This window comes from Lacerta agilis, chromosome 17 (assembly GCF_009819535.1).
Source record: "Lacerta agilis isolate rLacAgi1 chromosome 17, rLacAgi1.pri, whole genome shotgun sequence".
NCBI classification, from domain to species: Eukaryota; Metazoa; Chordata; class Lepidosauria; order Squamata; family Lacertidae; genus Lacerta; species Lacerta agilis.
This window is the reverse complement of record NC_046328.1, coordinates 14,890,426-14,912,379: the sequence shown is the minus strand read 5'-3', so window position 1 is coordinate 14,912,379 and position 21,954 is coordinate 14,890,426. Positions and strand designations below refer to the sequence as shown.

The following is a 21,954-nucleotide window of genomic DNA, read 5'->3' as shown; positions in this document are numbered from 1 at the left end:
AGTCCAAAATGGCAGGAGGTCTGCACTGAAGTGTGGGACTGAGAGCCAGCATGGTGTAGTGGTTAAAGCATCAGTCTGATTTCATCTTGAGCTCCATGGAGAAAAAGGTGGGCTATAAATGCAGTACATTAAATATATATAAAATTATTCAGAACAAAGTGAAGGTATCTTTCTTCTGACTGCAGGCGAAACTCTCCATGCCTTGATTTAAAGCTTTTTAGGGCTGCTAGACTAGACAGCACTTAGCTCTGAATCTGAGATGTTGTAGAAAGTTAAGAAACAGGTCCCCAAATGCATGTTAGGGCTGAAGGTGGAGTTAAAAGGTTGAAGACAACTGCTGTAGGGGAATCTCTGCAGGCCAACAGCTCATTTCCCCTAACAAGAGGCTGTGTTCATATAAAAATGCTTTTTGAGACCCCTAGTGGATTCTAGGGAAGCGCAGCCCCAAATACCTGTACAGTACTGTATTCATGTACAGTGGTACCTCGACTTACGAATTTAATCTGTTCCGAATGCACATTCGTAGGTCGAAAAATTTGTAAGGCGAAAAAAGCGATTTCCCCATAGGAATGCATTGGAAACGAAAAATCAGAAAAATTCGTAAGTCGAGTAAACCGCATCTAAAATTCGCAAGTCGAGTAAACCCCATCTAAAACCGCCAACGGATGTCCATTCATAAGTTGAAAAATTCGTATGTTGAGTAAATCGTAAGTCGAGGTACCACTGTATATGCTGTTACAGTACAATCCCAACTTATACACATTTAAGCAGGCAGGCTGGTTGAAATGGCACAAGTAAAATCCAAGCCAACCAGATGCCCCAATGGGAAACGCACAAGCAGGACCTGAGCACAAGAGCCCTCTCTCTTCCTGTGGCTTCCAGCACTTGGTATTCAGAAGCGTTACTATCTCCAACTGTGGAGGCAGAGCATAGAAGCCACTGACAGCCCTCTCCACCATGAATTTGTCTAATGAAATCTATATAGGCTGGTGGCCATCATTGGCTCCTGTGGGAGCGAGTTCCATAGTTTAACTATTACGCCCCCACGCGAGACAGGTAACACCCACACTCCTTGCAACATCCTCCTCTTCCTCGCTTCTCTCTCACATGCTTTTAAGTTAGGCCTGCTTTTCCGGGAGCACCCGAAGCGACAAAATGCCCCTCCGGCCAGCGGTTGCAAACCTTAGTTTGACCCTGCGGTGTGCCATCCGGTTTCAGGGAAAGGGTTGATGTGGCTAATGGACGGTTGAGATTTCTCTCTTGACTTCTCTGGGTCTGAAAGCACCTTTGTTGCTTTGCCTTTGTCTGCTCTCCACCTGGGCTTAAACCTCGCTTCTCTGCAGGTGGCTGGTGAATACAAGTACCACCCAGAATGCTTTGCGTGTATGAGCTGCAAGGTGATAATTGAAGATGGCGACACGTATGCATTGGTGCAGCACTCTGCCCTCTACTGGTAAGGGGAAGTTAGAAACCCATACTGCAACTGTGGGGGACGGGGTGGTGGTGGTTGAATGCAGGCAATAAGAGGGGGGGGGAGGGAGGGATCCGGCAGTTCCACCATAACGTTCTCCGCTCTTCTGTTTAGTGGCAAATGCCATAACCAGATTGTTCTGACGCCGATGATTGAGAGGTTGTCCACAGAGTTCCTGTGTGAACAGCTGCCCTACACACTGACCCTCATCTCCATGCCTGCGGCCACTGATGGCAAGCGAGGATTCACGGTGGCTGTCGAAGGTGGCTGCTCAACCTATGCCACTAGCGTCCAAGTGAAAGAGTGGGTGATAAATCAATTTTGTATACTGCTTAATGCCAAAACACGCTTCTAAGCTAAGTTTAAGTATAAAAGCCAATCACACAAGCATTACAATATAAACGCTTGTAGTTAAAATATGCAGTTAAACAATACAATATTAAATTGCTGTGTTGTTTAATTGCCTATTTGATTATGGACATTTTTACTGTTTGTTCTTCTTAGAGACTCTGGTTGAGAGATCAAAAGGAATGATTGTATCATATACAAAAGACTTGCATTACTTTAGTTCTTCCTTTTCCCTCTTCACCATGTTGACATATAAAGGTCTCCCTCAAGGGTGTATATATTTCTTTTTAACTTTGGTTTTATATCGTCGTGATTCTGCACAATTGGAGTTATCATGTTCCCAGAGCTTTAAGAGACTGGTAATACACAGTATTTATTGAGAAGGGACGCGGGTGGCGCTGTGGGTTAAACCACTGAGCCTAGGGCTTGCTGATCAGAAGGTTGGCGGTTCGAATCCCCGTGATGGGGTGAGCTCCCGTTGCTCGTCCCAGCTCCTCCCCACCTAGCAGTTTGAAAGCACATCAAAAGGTACCGCTCCAGCAGGAAGGTAAACGGCGTTTCCGTGCACTGCTCTGGTTCGCCAGAAGTGGCTTTGTCATGCTGGCCACATGACCCGGAAGCTGTACGACGGCTCCCTTGGCCAGTAACGCGAGATGAACGCTGCAACCCCAGAGTCAGCCACGACTGGACCTAATGGTCAGGGGTCCCTTTACCTTTTATGTTACTTTTGACACCTCAAGTAGGCCTGAGAAGATTAAGACAGTTCAGAAAATGGGTTAGTCATTAATAATGTCAAATCTAAAGTTTTTTTTTTAGCAAGGGGGGGAACTAAACACAAGTAACTTTTTAATTCTAAAGAGCCAGAGCTGATAAAATCTCCCAGTTACCTTATCATAACCTTCTCAGCCTCAGCACCTTGGACTTTACAAATAAAGTAAAACAAGTACCGTATTTTTCGCTCCATAGGACGCACCGGACCATAGGGCGCACCTCATTTTTAGAGGAGGAAACAAGAAAAAAATTTTTTTTCTGGTTTTCTTCCTCTAAAAGCCCTGCTTTTGTTGTTGTTGTTTTTTGAGGATCAGCTAAAAGTTTTGCAGCTGTTTTTGCAAAGGCAAAAGGCCTTTTTTTAAAGGATCAGCTAAAGGTTTTGCAGCTTTTTTGCCAAGGGAAAGCCCTGGTTTTTTTTTTTTATAGGATCAGCTAAAGGTTTTGCAGCTGTTTTTGCAAAGGCAAAAGGCCTTTTTTTGGATCAGATAAAGGTTTTGCAGCTTTTTTGCAAAAGGGAAAGCCCTGTTTTGTTTTGTTTTTGGGGTTTTTGAGGATCAGCTAAAGGTTTTGCAGCTTTTTTTGCAAAGGGGGGAAAGCAAAGCTCCTTTTGCAAAGGGGGGAAAAGCAAAAGAGGAAAAGCCCCATATTTATGGGGTTCAACTCACATTTCTGAAAAAATCTTAAGGAAAGGGAGCAGTTTCTACTGTTTCCAGACAGATAATCTAATCAGCCAGTCACATGTCCTGGGGAAACAAAAAACCTCCCTCTGCAGCACATTCAACAAAGGAGGGCGGGGCTGAAAGGGAGCCCGGACTCTTATCTCTCTCCCGATCTCTTGCTGATCAGCTGCTGAGCGGGTCCTTTCAACACTCCCTTTTCTCTTTGTAAAATAAAAAGCACAATCTGCTTTTGGCCCCTGGGCAATTCAGCTCCAGGGACCACCATTCGCTCCATAAGACGCACAGGTATTTCCCCTTACTTTTCAGGAGTCATTGTGTCCAGTTTTAAATATTTTTTAAAGCAACAATGAGACTGATATGAATTCTTGCTGTGAAAATTTGGGGCATTGCAGATTTTACTAAAATTGGTAGTTCAAAGCCATTTTGTTTGTGTGTGTGATTTTAGGGGTTTCAAAAATTACCCCAGCTTATTTAATTAGAGCAGAACCAGGCATGGAAACGGTTTCTGGTCTAAATTATGTCAGGGTGGTAAATTACTGGTGTAGTAGAAATCAGCTGATGAAAGACAGGTTTCCTGATATGTTTTTAGAGGAACAGAGGTCAAACAGTCTAGGAAACTTTTCGTTGCAAAACTTTCAGAACTATTATCCAAATATTTTGGATTCTCTTTACAGGCACTGAATCCGCCAGTAAATGTCACTAGAAATATTTTTAAACAAAGAGTTTTGGAAGTAGGAATATAAACTGACATAACTGCCCTCACATCCTGAAGAACAGCGAAATGGTTAGCAAGTGTAAATCTTCAGCACCAATTTGAAAAAATTCTTATTTCCTATGACAGTGGAATATCAGAAAGCTTTTTCTCAATTTGAACAAATGGAATCTATGATAGAATGGGGGGTAATGTAATGGCAAACCAGTCCAAGGTAGAAGGTGTGTCTGTGAGGAACCAGTACTGGAGGATGTGACCAATAATAGAGAACAGGCAAGAACCCACCCAAGGTTGACTGAAGGCAGCATTGCCTGGGGTTGGACTAGATGACCCTTGTGGTCCCTTCCAGCTCTACAGTTCTAGGATTCTATTTCCTTAAATTGTCATGGAGATATGAAGACATCAGAGTGCTAAATGTATCCTGGCAATCTCCTAATGTCACCTCTCTTTTTTTTCTTCTCTTAGTCATGTTTTTGTTTTATAAGCAAAACTCCGATTATTTTAAGGATAATATGTGATTTATTTGTTAATTTTAACACCGACTACTGCACTTTTATGGAAGTTTCACTCTTCTGCGGTCTTTGGAGTAGTGCAGTTCATGTTGTCACTCCCTGGAGACCCAGAAAAATAAAATAGTTCTGCTGTCACATGCCCCTCCCTCTTTGTTTATAGAGTCAACCGTCTGCATATTAGTCCTGATGTCCAGAACGCTATTCACCCTGGAGACAAGATCCTGGAGATCAATGGGACCCCAATTCGCACACTACAAACAGAAGAGGTATGGCCTGGACGTCTCTTTAAGTTCACTTCTTGCTCCTGGTGATTTGAGAAATAGAACAGAATGGAGAAGAGAATAGCTCTGGCCTGGTGCAAATGCTTTTCATGCAGAAGGGCTCAGGATTGATCCATGGCATTGCTATAAAGATCTCTGCTGGGAACCCTGGAGAGCAGGTGCCAGTCGGCAGCCTTGTGCCCTCCAGGTGTTTTAGACTACAACTCCCATCAGCCCCTGTGTCGTATGGCTGATGGGAGTTGGTGAAGGCTGTAGTAGACAACTCTGCGCTATAGATGGACAAACTGACTTGGGTATAAGGCAGTGTTGTTGTTTTTCCTTAGCCACCTGGGCCTTTGGTCTGGTCCCTCAGTTGTCTTCAGTGTATCTCAAGGCGCAAGTAAAGTACTCACATTTGTGAGTTGTGGGCAATTCCTTCTCTTTCGTATGTGGCAAAAATACAAGACCCCTCACTGGAATATGGGCTACTGCCAACAGTTAGAACAACATAGGTTTTTAAGGTGCTGCAAGATCCTTACAAAATTTATTAGGGCATAATAAGCTTTTGTGGACTGAGGGCCACTTTGTCAGGTCCATTATTTGTTTGTTCATTTATTTTGTAACGTTTATACACTGATTGATTGTAAAACACAACAACAAAGCGATTTGCAAAAAAGATAAAGCAATAAAATTGTTGAGAAGAACTAACAATAATTCAAGACATTTGAAAAGTTAAATTAACAGTAGACTAAAAACAGATTAAAACTCAAATCAGCTTTCTAAACAACTGGGTAGGCTTGCCTAGACAAAAGTGTTTTTAGCATGTGCTGAAAAGAGTGAAGGCGCCTACCTGGTGTCAATAGGCAGGGAGTTCCGAAGTGTAGGTGCTGTCATGCCAAAAGATCAAGTTCTTAAAAATGCAGAATTGGTATTATGTGACTCCTGTAACTGCACTAATTCCAGCTGTTAAAGGATTTACAGGTCAAAACCAGCACTTTGAATTGGGCCCATGAATTAATTGGCAGCCTGTGTAGTCAGGCCAGGATCGGTATAATATGCTCAAACTGTTTTGCACTGGCGAGCAGCCTGGCCGCCAAATTCTGCACCAGCTGAAGTTTCTAAACTTTCTTCAGAGCAGCCCTATGTATAACGTGTTGCAGTAATCTAACCCGAGGTTGCCCGAACATAGACGACAGAAGTTAGGTTATCCCTGTCCAAATGCGGTACAGCTAGGCCACCAGCCGAAGCTGATGGAAGGCACTCCATGTCACTAAGGCCACCTGAACCTCAAGCAACAGCAAGGGTTCCAGAAGTACTCCCAAGCTACGTACTTCAGAGGGAGCGTAACCCTATCAGGCGCAGGCAACACCCAATGCATCTATTCTAGGAAACCACCCTCTAACAGTGCCTGAGTCTTAACTTGGATTGAGCTTCAGTTTGTTGGCTTTCATCCAGTCCATTAATGAGGCAAGGCAACAGTCCAGCACATCCACTGCCAAATCTTCAGATGTAAAGGAGAAGTACAGCTGTGGGTCATCAGCATATTGCAGGCATATATGCACACATGGTTTGGTGTAGGATTGTAAGCAGTGAGGAGAAGAAATGCAGAGTACAGAGACAGCAATAATTACATAATTAACTGTGGACATTCACAGAAACCTGCGTCCTGATTTGCCCACGAGTAAACCTCTTGTAGGTTGAATTGAGGCAAAGGTTGAGGTTTTTGTGTGAGGTTAGTTTACCAATGCCAGGATGTCTGTGCTATCAACAACTTTCTGTTTGAATGACCCCTGGAGATGCTCCCTTGGAGGTCTCTCTTGCCTTCATTGTGCAACTTCCTTATTCCTGGGTTCGCTTCTCAGGTAGAGGACCTGATTCGCAAGACAAGCCAAACCCTCCAGCTGTTGATCGAGCATGACCCTGTCTCTCAGCGCCTCGACAGACTGCGTCTGGATGCCCGGCTGCCCGGACGGACGAAAAAGCCCTCCTCAACCTGCCCCATATCAGCTCTGGACCTGAAGGAGAACCTGGAAGGAACACTGCGGCGTCGCTCCCTCAGGTACCAAGGCCAGGGGAGGCTACCCCCATAATTTTACTGACTTCCAACTAGTATTTTATTTTGGCTATATAGCTTTTCACTTTTGCAGGAGGTTGGCCTGGAAGAATTCAGACTGACCCCTCTAACACAGTGCTCCTCTCAACCTGGCACCCTCCAGCGGTTTTGAACTGCAGCATTCTCTGCTGGCTGAAGCTGATGGGAGTTGTAGACCAAAACATCTGGAATATTCCATTTTGGGGAAGGCCTGATACTCTAATGGATGTATCCAACATATTCCTGCCTCCTGCCTTACTTGCTACTAAGGACTACTAAGAGCCAGTACAGTGCAAAAGTTGGACTAGGACCTTGGGAGACCAGGGTATGAATCCCCTCTCAACCATGAAGCTCCCTGGGTGACCACGGGTCAGTCATTGCCTCACAGTCCTACCTACCTCACAGGGTTTGTTGTGGTGATCATATGAAGAGAGGGAGAACTATGTTACATGTCAGGGACTGGGATGAAGAGGAAGAGGAATGGTGGCCATCACCCCCTCCCCTTTCTCCTGTAGCTGACAGGGAAGAGGGAGGCTGTGTTGAGTTACAGGCAAACTATGAGGGAGATAACAAGTCAGAGACAAGCGAGCAGCCAAGTTATGAGGTGTTAGGAGAAGCAGGGGGAGAGACACAGTAGCCAGCGGACACTTCAGTAGACAGCATAGATGATCCGCCATCCCCTAGAATGCAACATTCATTAAGGGTGCAAGAGCAATGGACACAGAGGCATTTGACCATGGGGAGAGGGGCCACCATAGGGTCAGATGCTGTTGGGAAAGAGGGAAGGCGGGGGAGCCAGAGTGAGCAACTCCATCATGGAGGAAGGACTGGATTCTTTGTCTTCTGCCGTGATGACTGAATAAATCACCAGAGCCTTCTTGTTTCTTCCCTGCTTCTTGAAACCATCGGGGGGGGGGGGAGAGAATTCCTCAATCCTGACAGTACATCACATTGAGCTCCTTGGAGAATACAGTTATTTATAAATGTGATAAATAAGGACAATTTGGATAAGTTTGGTAGCAAGACATAAGTCACATGATGGCCCACTGGACTTTGACGAGAGTACCCCCAGGACAAAAGTTCAAGGTTCCTATATAGATTTACAAAGCCCTTAACACTTGGGTCCAGGATACTGTTGTAAACCACTGTCACACTTTTATTTTTATGAAACAGCGGTGTGTAAATATTTTTTACAAATAATAAATGAATAATTTTTTTTAAGTGCCCCCCGTCCTGTGATCACAGCACAGTGCATCCAATCTGATTTGGTTTTGTGTGGAGTACTAAATGCAGCCTTGAATTTGATCACAGTGTGGATTCTTTTATACAGTTGTTACACATGTTCATTTATTATGGAGCTTGGTCTGGCGAACCTAGGTGTGCTTTGTGTGCATCCCTTCCTCCCATCCCAACGAGCTGGAGAACGGGGAGCCTGCAGCTTGGACTTCCAGCAAAAGATCTAACCTTGGTTGCGTCTCCCACTCCAGGCGAAGCAACAGCATCTCCAAGTCCCCCGGCCCCAGCTCCCCAAAGGAACCGCTCCTCCTCAGCCGGGATATCAGCCGTTCCGAATCGCTCCGCTCATCCACAAGTGGTTCTCAGCAGATCTTCCGCCCCTGTGATCTGATCCATGGGGAGGTTTTGGGAAAAGGCTTCTTTGGCCAGGCTATCAAGGTGAGGAAACTGTCGCAGGTACTCTCTTATCTTTCTCTCCCAACAGAACCCCCAGGAACGGGGCGTGTCTGCTTCTCATGTTAATGGTGTTTCGTTAATCAGGATCGTCATTCTGTCCTATCAGGTTTCTCCCAGCAATTGTTTCACTGTTTGCTGTTCGTTTTGCTGTGCTTGAAGCTGGTGCAGCTGACACTGAATGGGAAAGGGCCATAGCTCAGTGGTTGTTGGAGCATCTGCTTTGCTTGCAGCACGTTCCAGGTTCAGTCCCCGGCATCTCTAGGTAGGGCTGGGAGAGGCATCTGCTTGAAACCCTGAAGCCATTGCTGCCAGTCAGTGTAGAAAGTGCTGAACTAGATGAGCCAATGTCTGACGCAGTATAAGGCAACTTCCTACACATCTCTGACTGCAGAGTTTTAAGTTGGTTCTCCCCACCTTCATCCTGATGTGGGGCACAAGAGCCTGAGTAGCCGTAGCTAAGCTTCTTCGGCGCCCATGCTCGGTTTGCCAGTTTCATCTTTTGTCAAAACTTTGTGCCTGAGCCAATTCTCCTGTTTAGGAAAAAAGGTGACCCTGTTGGACCACAGATTCTCAGGCTGAGTTCATCCGTGGCCCTGCTCCACCCCCACCCCCCAGAACACCTGGAGTTCTGATTTGGGGATAGTCTGTCCTATACTTCGACTCTGGCACTATGTGGAAGCAAGATTCAGGACGGAGAAAAGGAAGTCCTCCTTCACGCAGCACGCAGTTAACCTGTGGAACTCGCTGCCACAGGAGGCTGTGAAGGATACCAACCATGATGGCTTTAAAAGAGGATTAGGAAAATTCAAGTAGACATGAGCTATCCACGGCTACCAGCCATGACGGCTATGCTCTGCCCTCCACAGCTGGAGCCAGCAATGCTTCTGAATCCCCGTTGCTGGGAACTACAGGAGGGGAGGGGGCTCTTGTGATTGTTTCCTGCTTGTTTGCCACAGGCATCTGGTTGGCCCCTGTGAGAACAGGGTGCTGGGCTGGATGGGCCATTGGACTGATCCAGCAGGCTCTTCTCACGTTCTTATGGCCCTGGGAAGGGGCTTATAACCATGCCCTGTATTAGCCTGCATCCTTGGGTATATGCCACATTCCAGCTCCTCTTTACCTTTTCTTACTAATGAACCTGTTTCTTCTCCTTCTCCTTCCTCTTCTGTGGGTAGGCACGTAGCAGGTGCAGGTAAGCCCAATGCTCTCTTTGCAGCATGCCTTGTGATGAGCATTCCCACTCAGGCGAGAGCCCTCAGACTAACTCTGGCCTCCCGATTTGTGCACGCTTCCCACCCTCACCCCCGGGCTGCAGCCAACGCCCCCAGCACTCCATTCCGCAAGGCCACTGTGTTGGTTGGTTGGGGGAGCATCCGGCTTGCCCTTGTCTCCTGAACGTCCTTTCTGCATGACCTTCCTTTTAAAGGAGATGCACAACAACCTAGCACCCTCCTCTCCTCTGCTGCTACACATTTGTTTTGGAAAAACAGGGGACTTTTAAATTACTTGCAAAAAATGTAATACCACTTACTGTAGTAAAAAAGCAACAACCGTTTATGCCGTTTACATAAAGTCAATAACAATACAAACAACATTCAAGTAAAAACAACAACAAATAGAAAAAAGCAAAACACAGCTATGTATCGCAAATAAAACTGGTTAGGATTGCTGGTTGTCGTCGTCTTCTGTTTCAGTCACAGGGGAGTCAAATCTCAGGCAAGTTGCTGCCCCTTTATGTGCTTGACCAGTCAGACCCAGTGCAGGTGACATCCTCCTCTTGTCTTCTAATTCAGATTCTAATTCAGACACCTGATATGTATATCCATTATTTATTTATTATGTTTATATCCTGTCTTTTACTCCAAGGAGCTCAAGTTAGCATACGTGGTTCTCTCCCTCATTTAATTCCCACAACCGCCTGTGAGGTAGGGTAGATGAGAGTGAGTGACTGGCCCAAGGTCACATCCAATGAGCTTCATGGCAGAGTGGGAGGATTTGAACCCTGGTCTCCCAAACCCTAGTTCCACACTCTTTAAGTGCTACCCCACACTACCTCTCTAATTTTAGGACCCACCCTATTTTGCAATTTTATGTTGTTTAAATGTTGTGTTTTAAATTGTTGTAACCAGCCCTGGGACCTTAGGGTGAAGGGCAGGTAATGAACTGAAATAATACTATTAACAACAGTAACAAAAATGATAGCGATAATAAATGACAATATAGCGGCTCTTCACTGCTGAAGGCATCAGGATGGGGATATGACACACAGAGCTTTGGTTTGCTTTCAGTCTGTTCATTACAAACCTTGTTCAGATTGTCACCAGCTCTCTTTCAAAGCAGATAGACTGAAATGAGCTCTCTAAAACAGGAGGCTTTCTTTTGGGTTTTCCAGGCCTAAATGGGGTTTTCAGTTTCTCTGCTTCACAGAGAGTGATCTTGTTAGCACAGCAGACAAGTGTAACCCAACAAGAATGCACTGACTACGTTCAGACAGCCCTCTAAACCTTGGGTTGGAGATACAGGAGCAAGCCATGTGCTCCCTTCTTGTGTGTGCACGCACGTTACTTCCTGCTTTGGTCAAGTAATGTGTTAATTCCCAAGTGTGAGAGGAGGACAGAAGGTCTATGGAAATGCAGAGCTCCTTCCTGATTCTGCCAAGCGCAACCCTTAAGAGGCCTGGGGAAGCCACTCTGCTGCCAGTGACCCTTTCGGAGATCTTGCAAGGGTCAGTAAGATCGTGCAACGGTTTGGAAGTGCCGTGTTAAGTTCTTCTTACTTTTGCTGTTCAGGTGACTCACAAAGCAACAGGGAAAGTGATGGTGATGAAGGAGCTGATCCGTTGTGATGAGGAAACGCAGAAGACCTTCTTGACAGAGGTAGGCACAGCCTTTTCAAGCGGGTCCTGAAATGGGTGCATTAAGCTGTCCTGCTATACAGCAGCCTCAATAGGAATGGGGGCCCAGGAAGATCACCCCATGGCTGCCCACTTAGAAGAGAGCAAAAGAACATTATGTCACATGCTGCTCCTCTTTGGTTTTTAAGCCATGCAGATAATGACCAAGGCTTGGGTTGCATTTATTGTCGCACATCGCTCTGGAGAGCTAGAGCTGGGCCGAAATATGTTGCTGCAGAATGACAGATCAAGTTGATGGATTATGCCGAAGTGGCTAAAATGACCAGAAGAATCAGAAATCAGGAAGACCAAAGATGCAGGAGGAAATGATTAACAATAGGGCCCATAAAGGGGGAGGAGGGAAGTCCAGGAGATTATTTGGAATCTTGTTTCTATGTTGTATGTTGGATATGTGACTGTAAAATTTTAATCTGTAAATATATATAAAAGAAGTTTGTTGCTGCTTGAAGTGCCCTCCATTTGCCAGCGATGACACTGTTAAACCTCTTGCTGCACCCTTCAGACACCAATTCCTGTTTCCCATCGAACTTGCCACTCCACAGTTCCACCCTGTTTTGTTTATTTACTTGCATGTTTATATTTCATTGACATTTTTATTTCTTTTCTTTTTAAAAAAGTATTACATGAATGGTCCACCTTTTGTCCAAGGAACTCAAAGGTGGCATACACTGCTTCTCCATTTTACTCTCGTAACATCCCTATTGGTTAGACCGAGAAATAGTGACTGGCCCAAGGCTGCCCAGTGAGCTTTGTGACTGAGAGGGGACTTGGACCTTGGTCTCCCCGATTGCAGTCTGATGCTCTAGCCTGTACTGGCAGGGTGGAATATATATTCTTCAAGGCCAACACACCTGGGCTCCCTGATGCTACAGCAGTTCTGAAAGTGAGCAAGTGTGGATCGGATCAGTCCCTCAGATGGGACTGCAAGAGCTGCTTAGACTTCAAATACTTTTCATTTTGTTTTCTTTGAAAAAAGCAGCAGCAGCAAAAAGGAGGTCTCAGTGCATCCCAAACCCTTGGACTGCTGTCTTGTCTTCTCAGGTGAAGGTGATGCGCAGCTTGGATCACCCCAACGTCCTGAAATTCATTGGCGTGCTGTACAAGGACAAGAAGCTGAACCTTCTCACAGAGTACATTGAAGGCGGGACTCTGAAGGATTTCCTCCGGAACATGGTGAGTGAAGGCAGCTTGTCAGATGAGCAAGGAAAAATTTAACCCTAAAAAAGTGCAGTGGCTCTTGGCCACTAAAGCTCTCAGCTTCTAGAGTAGTCTCCCCCAGGCCTGATGCCCTCCAACTGTTTTGTACTCTTAACTCCCATCAGCCCCAGCCATTATGGCCATTTTGGACCACAGCTCCTATCAGCCCCAGCCGGCACAGCCGCAATGTCACGCTGGGAAAGACTTTGAAAAGAGCATAGCGCCTTTCATCTGCTACAGATATATTGCTTGTTTAAGGAACATGATAATGAGGGCCTTCTTTTTGGCTTGCAGGATCCATTTCCCTGGGAGCAGAAGGTCAGCTTTGCTAAAGGAATTGCCTCAGGAATGGTGAGTCCCCGGTTCTTCACTCTTTGCTTACTGGAATCTTGTCTTGAGTTGTATATCCTGCCCCATCCTGAGGGCTTCAAAAATATGAGATGCTGAGCAAGGGGGATTTAAAGGTGCATTTGAGAGAGAAATGATCCGGCCCTACCATTAGACTGCATTAAGCAGTTGTCTCAGGTGGCAGACACTAGCGGTGGGGGCAACAGTGGCATTATTCCTCTTTCTGAAATGAGAACTGCCCTCTGCACAGGAGTGTGCCTCTTAAGGCTTTGCAGCCCAGGAAGCCCCAGTCCAGGCTCATGACTTTGAAAGGGTTGCAATGGGGTGTTACTTTGCTGGAGAAGCAAAGGAGCTCTCATAAGGACATAAGAAGAGCTTGGCTGCTGGATGAGACCAAAGGGGCCCCATCTAGTCTAGGTTCCTGTTCTCACAGTGGCCAACCAGGTGCCCCAATGGAAAGCCCCAAAGCAGGGCATGAGCGCAGCAGCAGCAGCAGCAGCTCTCCCTTCTTGCGGCTTCCAGCAACTGGTTTTCAGACACATGTGGCTTACCACAGTGGAGCTGCTGGCTCATTTCTGCATCCTCAGCAGTCATGGTCTCTTTGGTTGCACATGAACCCCTCACACATGGTAGTCTCCAGCATAATAGGCTTTTAGTGCAGTTGGTCTGACTGAATTCTGGGTCAGACCAAACCACCTGTGACCTGCCTTCTCTACCCCCAGGCCTGGCCACCACCTTGGCTTATAAGGAGGGCAAGGGCTTGGAGGCACTTGGCTAGCCTTTGAGACAGGCCAGTGGGTGTGTTGAGTGGTTTCAGCCAGAAGTGCCACGTTGGAAGTGGCCCAGACTCAAACTGGAGAACAGTGTTGGTTCAAATGCCTCTCTTCCCCTTTTTCTCCCTTTCACAGGCTTACCTCCACTCGATGTGCATCATCCACCGAGATCTGAACTCCCACAACTGCCTGATCAAGCTGGTGAGTTCCCTGGTCTCTCCCATCGCCCACCACCAAGCAAAACAGCTGAGAGTTGGAGCCGTCTGGTTCTCTGCACACAGCGACCTCATAGGTCCAAGTTAGTGCTGTAAATGTATCTCAGCAAGAGCAATGAGCATTTGCCCACCCCACCCCCAAAAAACACCTGTTAGGTTTTCCTTTGAGCTGTGGTTCCTCCCTTCTTCTCTAGATCCTATAAACCAGTGGTTCCCAAACTTTTGGGGCCACTGCCCCTTGGTTCCATGAAATCATTCCCATTCCCCATACCCTATTAAAAAAAAACCAGAATAGTGGTTTGCATGACCCACAACAAAATTCAGAGCAGTAACAGTTAATTGCCCATTTATTCCAACCGGGAAAATCAGAAACCAGGAAGATCAAAACTTCAACAAAGAATGGGACAAATTTCTATCATGCTTGAAAGACCACTGTAAACACTTGAACTCTTTGGCAGGTTTTAAATAACTCTTGCAATGATACATAGATTTTGGATACAATGGAGGATTGTAAATTAGATGGATTTACAATATGCAGTTAAAAAATTACTTAAAGAAGCCATGGAAGGGAGGAGGGAAATCTTGAGATTCGGAAGAGTCTTGTGTAATTTTATTACAGTGGTACCTCTGGTTATGAACTTAATTCGTTCCGGAGGTCCATTCTTAACCTGAAACCGTTCTTAACCTGAGGCACCACATTAGCTAATGGGGCCTCCCGCTGCCGCCGTCGCGCGATTTCTGTTCTCATCCTGAGGTAAAGTTCTTAACCCAAGGTACTACTTCCAGGTTAGTGGAATCTGTAACGCAAAGTGTTTGTAAACCGAGGTACCACTGTATTATTTGTGATTATGAGTGTGAATGAATTTGTAAAATAAAATAAAAACTATTTCAAAAGAAAAAGGTTAATTGCCCATTTATTCCAAATCCAATTAAAACTATGTAGTTTAATTAATTCTTTTTAAAGAACTTGATCCAGTGATACAAGCTTTTCAAAGTCTAATAGTCACTTATACCTCCAGTGCCCCCCCCCCCCCTGCCCTTTTGCCTTTTATGGTCTTTGCCCCCTGCAGGTAAACCCAACACTCCCGAGTGGGTAGTACCGCTCACTTTGGGATACACTGCTGTTGACCCTGGGCATTTAGTATAGACTAGTAGGCCTCATAATAGTGGCCCCTCCTGCTTTGTTCTTGGCTGCAGGACAAGACTGTGGTGGTTGCAGACTTTGGCCTCTCCCGGCTGATTGTAGAGGAGAGGAAGAAGCCCACCCTGGAGAAGCCATCGGCCAAGAAGTGGACCCTGCGCAAGAGTGACCGGAAGAAACGCTACACAGTGGTGGGGAACCCCTACTGGATGGCACCAGAGATGCTGAACGGTAAGAAGTTTCACAAGTGCAGAAGGAGATGTCGTGGGCCGCGTCAGCTTATACCGTGACCTTGGTCTATCTACATCAGCATTGCCTACTCTGGCTTGCAGCAGCAACTCTTAAGGGATTCTGTCAGGGAGTCTCTCCAAGCCCTACCTGAAGAAGCTGGGGATTGAACCTGAGACCTTCTGCATGCAAAGCAGGTGCTTTACCCCTGAGCTCTAGCCCTTCCCAAATAAAGAACATAAGATGCTGCCATATACAGAGTCAGAGCATTGGTCCATCTCGCTCCATATTGTCCACACTGACTAGCAGTGGCTTTCCACTGCCATTGGGGATTGATCCCGCGACCTTCTGCATTCCAAGCAAGTGCTCTGCCCCTGAGCCATCATGGTCCTTCCCCAGCTGCTGGACCTGCAGGAAATTTTGTAGACCTGTCCTCTCTGAAAGTCTGACAATGTCCCCTCCACAGCCATGATACTTAACAGAATGGCGTCGGGCAAGGTGCCATCTCTTGCCCTGAACTTTGCTCCCAAGCGGGTAAGGATAAAATGGGGGAAATGCCAGGAATGATGCCCTGAGTTAGGCATGCAAGAATCATATGTAATCACTGAGACAAAGAAAAAAGAAAAAACAAACCGTGTGGCAGGGAACACTTATTCTACTGCCTGAGGGGTCTTAGCAAACTCTTGGTCCACCAATTCTATCGTTCACACTCAGTGCTTTCTCCATTTTATGAAATTTAATCCACTCTCCCTTTTGTCTTTTCTTCCAGGGCAGAGCTATGATGAGACAGTGGACATATTTTCCTTTGGGATTGTGCTCTGCGAGGTAAACCTGGGCCGCTTCAGAAGTGAGAAGTTGCCATGCTCCTTAATAAAATAAATACTGTTGGGGGGGGGGGATGCTATTGTTTTCCTTTGTTACCTTTGTTTCCTTTGTATGTATTTTTGTGTTTTTATTTATAAACCGCCCTGTGATCCTCACATGAAGGGTGGTATAGAAATGGAATGAATGAATGAATGAATGAATGAATGAATAATAAATAAATAAATAAATAAATAAATAAATAACTGGTACCTGAGCTTCCTGTCTGGCCACCAGGATCCTCAAAGCTTCTCTGCTTGTTAGGGTTTCAGACTCACCTGGTCCTTGGCCAGAGAAACTCGGAGAAATAAATATTCAGCCTTTAAATGGCTCTGCCTCTGCTTTTCATCTGCTTATCTAATTGTAGAATCTTTTATCTGAAACATGTTGCATTAATAAACATCCCTTCTGCTTTCCCAATTGGGGACACGGGAAGCTGCCTTCTGCTGAGTCAGACCGTTGGTCCATCTGGCTCAGTAATGCCTATTCCGACTGGCAGCAGCTTTCCAGGATTTCCTGCAGGGAGTCTCTCCCAGCCGTATTTGGAGATGCCACTGGAGATTGAACTTGGGACCTTCTGCTTGCAAGGCCAGATGTTCTACGATGGCCCTTCCTGCCCTCCCTTCCGGCTTTCTCTTCTCCCATGCAAATGCTCCTAAGTGCTTGTTCCTATCCAGGCTTCCCTCCTGGGATCTGGTTCAGTTCCTCCTTCCTGTCACCTACAGCCCCAGGTGGTGGTGCCAGCACACAGCCGAGTCCTGCTTTCCATGACGTTGACGGCTCCTTTCTCCGTTTCAGATCATTGGACAAGTGTATGCCGATCCAGATTGCCTCCCCCGCACTCTGGATTTTGGCCTCAACGTGAAGCTCTTCTGGGAGAAGTTTGTTCCCACAGACTGCCCTCCGGCCTTCTTCCCCCTGGCAGCCATCTGCTGCAGGCTAGAGCCAGAGAGCAGGTGAGGCCTCTGGAGGGATCAAAGCAGGATGAAGGGGGAACTTGGCTCTGCACCCTCCTGCTTCTTTTTGGTCTGGTGCCAACCTGCGCCCTCCAGATGTTTTGGAGGGTGCCATTCTGACCGGGTCCAGAAACAACCAAAGGGCATCAAGTTGGTGGAGGCTGATTAAGTCTGTTCCTGGCATTCTGCTTGAGGGAGGGGCATATTTGTGTGCAGGCCACGGAGGACAGAGCACTTCCTTTGTTTTGACTTTGCTCTCTCTCCCTTTTTCTTTTAAAGTGTTGTTTTTCCTGCCAGTGAGGTTTGCTGTTAAAAAGAACTATTTATGTCAAGTGAGCGTGAAGCAGCAATCAAAGGAAACTGCACCCTCCAGAGCTGGAACAAGCTGTTTCCTCTGTGCAAGGCAGATCAGGCTGCACCACCCTGGGCATGTGGAAAGCTGGGCTCTTGCCTTCCCTTTTGGAGCCTCAACACAGGGGGTGGAAGAAGGGGAGCAGCCTAAAATGCCACAATAAACTGGGGGTGTTCAGAAGTCTCTCCATCAGCCTCCTATCACCTGGGGCCCTCCCAGAAGTTTTTGACTACAATTTCCATTGGTCCCAGCCAGCACAAACCCTTTTGTCTTATTCCATTGCGGCTGGGCTGCCTGAGGCTGGTGGGAGTTCCCTAAACCAGAGTCCACAGCCCTTCCTAGCACTCCTGCTTCAGTCGCTTGTGTGCTGCCTTTAAACTCTTTCTGGTCGCCTGGAGAGAATTCCTACTCTCCTTAGGCGACTGCTGATCTGTAGAGAGACAGCATTAACTTACTGCCTTTCCTTCTCTCTCCCTAGGCCCCCATTTTCCAAACTGGAGGATTCTTTTGAAGCCCTTTCCTTGTACCTGGGAGAGCTGGGAATCCCTCTTCCGTCAGAACTAGAAGAGCTGGATCACAACGTCAGCATGCAGCATGGGCTGATCCGGGATAAGCTACCTGAAAACCTCACCTAATCCTCAAGACCTGTGCACACTTTCCATAACTTGCCTGTGGGGAGGGAGTGGGGCAGCAGGGGCATGAGGGAGAGAGAGAGAGCTTGTCTGAATCCTCACAGGACATTAACAAGGCACCCATTTGCCTTCCGTCGCATCACCTTGGACTACCTTCCTCCTGTGGATTTGTGGCATGTTCTGGTAGCAGAATCCTGTGCTGCTTGTGACTTTTTAGTACTGACACTCTCTAGCTTTTGGAAACACAAAATTGTGAGGCCCTGTTTGCAGGCCTCCTTATCAGAGTGGTGCCTTAGGCCTCGAAAAGACTGCAAGCGTTTAAAGGTTCCTGAGCCTGGGACATTTGCCTGGAAGGGGCGGGCTGGGCCGTCCCCAACCTGGGTGCCTTGTCTGCTGTTGGAAAAGGCATGGAAGAGTCAGCAGAGGTTACTTGCAGGCAGAGGGAGTGTGTTTGCCTTCCCCACTCCTCTTGGAGTAGGGAAGTTCTTCAGGAGCAGCTCAAAGACAGTCTCTCTCTGGCAAAGAATCCCCCTTCTCTTCCTCATCTCTACAAATACCTCCAAGCAAACGTTCAAAACACTACACAGTCAACTTGCGAACTGGGCTTCCACCAACCCCCCCCCCCCATGTCAGAAGGGGAAGAACCACCTCTGGTGAACAAAAGGTTGCTCCAGAGTAGCAGGCTGCTCTTGGCTGTTTGAGCCACTTTGCGGTGGGAACAGAAAGGGTGATACTGTCCTAGTTTGGGGCTCAGTGGCCTCACACCGTGGGGGCTTCTTGGTGTGGAACAGCTGGGTTTGAGCAAAGAGCTACTTCCCAATTCACCATGTAATTGCAGCTGACAGGGAATGAGACCACTTTCTTACTTGGGTCTGCTCGTCTGAAGCCCTTGTTGTAACCTGATTAAGTCACCTACCTCTGTCCTCCATTTCAGGCTTCTCTTTCCCTTAGAACTAAGAAATCACTGGTTCTGGCCTACACACACACACAAAAAAAAAAACTTCCTGGATATACCAAGAATGGAAAGGGAACCATTCCTAGTTTCTGTCTTTCCTGGTGAAGACTGCACACACACACACTACATGGTTTCACTTGGCCGGATCTTTCCTCTGTTCTTGGTGGGCCTCAGCAAAGTCACTTTCGTTAGGAAACCCAACCCAACCTAGCATGAATTTGGGACGGGTGCACAAACAGTCGTCGTGGCTTTTGATCCTCTCCCCTAAGATTGCACCATGCATCTGGACCTCAAGCAGCCCACTTTTCCACTCAGAGCAGCCAAAAAGACAGTAAGTCCCTACTAGCAAAGAAATTTTAAACTCGTTATCCGGCTGGGTTGAGCGCCACTGGACCTTCTGAGCCCCACCCCAGTGGTGGTCTCCAAGCCCAGGGTGTTTCAATAAGGATTCCGCTCCCTTCTTCCTCTTTAATAAATGTGGGGGCCCTCTATAAACAGGGGCGAAGAGAGGAGAAACTTGGATCATGTGTTCAAGAGATTCTGGACTCTTGTTGATTGCACACCAAAACGTTTTTGACTAAATTAAAATCAATAAACTTTATCCTATGGAAACAAAAGTGGCTTGTGTGTTAAAAGGGACAGCCAACATCTTCAAAATGTGGCCAGTTTTGGATCAAAGCGGAGTTTGCTGTTGCTGGTCTTGAAACCCAGTTCTGAGGACTGTTGCAGCTGTGCCATAAGCTTGTTGAGCAACTTGGGATATAAAAAGGGTGGTGGGACAAAGCGGGGAGGTGGGCATCAGAGGGAGGCCTTAGGGAATTCCTTATGTTCCGATAGTTTTTCTTTCTTCTAGAGATTAAGGGGAGCAGCAGCAACCAAAGTGCTGCAGTGCATTTTGGGGAGGGCGGCCACCTTTCTACTTTGAAGCTACCCTTTCCTTCTGCAGTCTTGTAAGGCAGGGATGGGGAACCTGCTGTGCCCCGGCTGCCAATGGACTACAATCCGAATCTTCCTTTGCCATTGGCTCTGCTGGCTGGGACTGCTGGAAATTTGGAGGGCCAGAGCTTCCTTCTCAACATCCCTGCTTTTAACGTATGCGAGGCTCATCTCCAACCCTAAAAATTCTCTACCCTTCTCACCCCAGCAGTTTTAGGGTTGGCTGCAAAATGGGGGGGGGGGGGAGCACCATAACATAGATGAGCTCACCAGAATATTTTGAAGAGTGGGGGAAAGGGTTCAAAACCTTTCTTCAGCTGATGGGGTGGGGGTTGTGTACCTACCTGTTTCACCACACCATTAGCCTCCCCATTTTAAGGAATACCAAAAATGAAAAGATGTGGAATATTGCTTCTTAAGTGGATAAAAGTTGGGACTATTGGGAGAACCATTGCTGCCAGTCAGTGCGGACAACACTGGCCTAGGTGGATCAACGATCTGACTCAAAAATAGGAAGGTGTATTTTCTAGTTGCAACACTTGACCATTCCACAGAATAACACAAATACAACCTGAACAGGTTTTTTTTAATATTTAATTTCATATTCATGAGGTATTTAAAAACACTTATAAAGAAATGGTGTTCAAAGGCATTGAAACTTCTTTATTTAATAAAAACAACCACCCCATCTCTGTCTTGCATAACTAGAACGTACAAGAAACCTTCACTCTCAGCAGCTGGTCCACCTTCCTTGAGTGGTGAAGGTTTTCTTTTTTTAAAAAAAAAAGTCAGTATGGCTAAAGTGAGTTATTTGTTGGCGGAACAGAAGTGTGTGTGCTTTACGCCTAACAAAGAGCATCGCAGGAGAACTTCCTTGATCCTGGTTCTCTGCCTCAAATGCTGCCTGACAAAGCCACCGCATAAACCACCTCACCACTTGGCTTGCACAGCTGCTACAGAAGAACTGGCCCAGCACTATGAAAAACCCCTGAACTACTAACCCCAACGCAAGGGAGGGCCATCCATCACTTAAGTCATTGGCTGGCTCTGAAACGGGAGGTGAAGGAGCTTTTGCGTTTGAGCCGGCACCATCTGGGCAGGTCTAAGAATGTTAAGAGAAGCCTGCTGGATGAGGCCAGTGGCCCATCTCACCCAGAATCCTGCCCTCTTAAGAGGCCAATCGGATGCCTGTAGGAAACCTGCCAGCAGGGTTCGAGCACAAGAGCCCTCTTCCCTCCTGTGGTCCTAGCGTTGCCTTGAAGTCGTTTCTGGAAACGTCCCTCTGCAGAATGCCTTTGGGGATGGCTAGGATCCCTCTCGTCTCCATATCTGCTAAACCCCAAAGTGTGCTGGGAGGGGAGAAGGAAACGTACCTGAGCTGTCTTGCTGTGCTCAACAAAGACCACGAGGGAAAAGACCGCTGTAAACAGAAACTCCCCGCATGTAAGAATCTGCCCCTGGCCTTAGAAGTCCTGGAGTATATAAGACAGAAGATACATATTTTGCAGAGCTCACTAGGGACAGCCTGGCTCGCCCACCCCCTCACCTAAAAAAAAAGCCCTCCCATTTGGGAAGCTTCCTCCTTGACTGTTTTTGAAAGGGCAGTTTAAGCACCGAGCTATAAAGAAAACTCTGTGGTTGTTAAATACAGGGGCTTGTAAGGAGGGCCATGCTGCTTCTGACGGCAGTCTTCCGCTTTAGGAAAAAATAAAAATACATTCAAATTCGAATACTTTTGCTTTTTAAGCTCACCTACACTACAGCTTCCCACTTGTAACAGATCTGCAGGCACCAGGACTGGTGGAAGCCGTCTCCGTGGAAGAAGACCAAGAGGAGGCGATACAGATAGGTACTTCCTGACTGGAGAGAGACTGTGCAGTTGATGCAGCAGGAGGCAGGTGCTGCATT

The 21,954-nt window shown here is 46.8% G+C and overlaps 1 protein-coding gene across 1 annotated transcript in view; it reads left to right on the top strand.

Annotated features, from left to right (window-relative positions):
- LIMK2 (LIM domain kinase 2) overlaps positions 1 to 18,389 on the top strand; it is a 43,657-nt gene extending 25,268 nt beyond the window's left edge. The window contains 13 exon segments of the mRNA XM_033174502.1: positions 1,344 to 1,453; positions 1,586 to 1,774; positions 4,655 to 4,760; positions 6,617 to 6,813; positions 8,334 to 8,520; positions 11,328 to 11,414; positions 12,494 to 12,625; positions 12,944 to 13,000; positions 13,906 to 13,971; positions 15,183 to 15,357; positions 16,124 to 16,179; positions 17,014 to 17,171; positions 18,002 to 18,389. Coding sequence (XP_033030393.1) covers positions 1,344 to 1,453; positions 1,586 to 1,774; positions 4,655 to 4,760; positions 6,617 to 6,813; positions 8,334 to 8,520; positions 11,328 to 11,414; positions 12,494 to 12,625; positions 12,944 to 13,000; positions 13,906 to 13,971; positions 15,183 to 15,357; positions 16,124 to 16,179; positions 17,014 to 17,171; positions 18,002 to 18,158 — 1,677 coding nt within the window. The 3' untranslated portion in view covers positions 18,159 to 18,389.
- Positions 18,390 to 21,954: the final 3,565 nt, after the last annotated feature.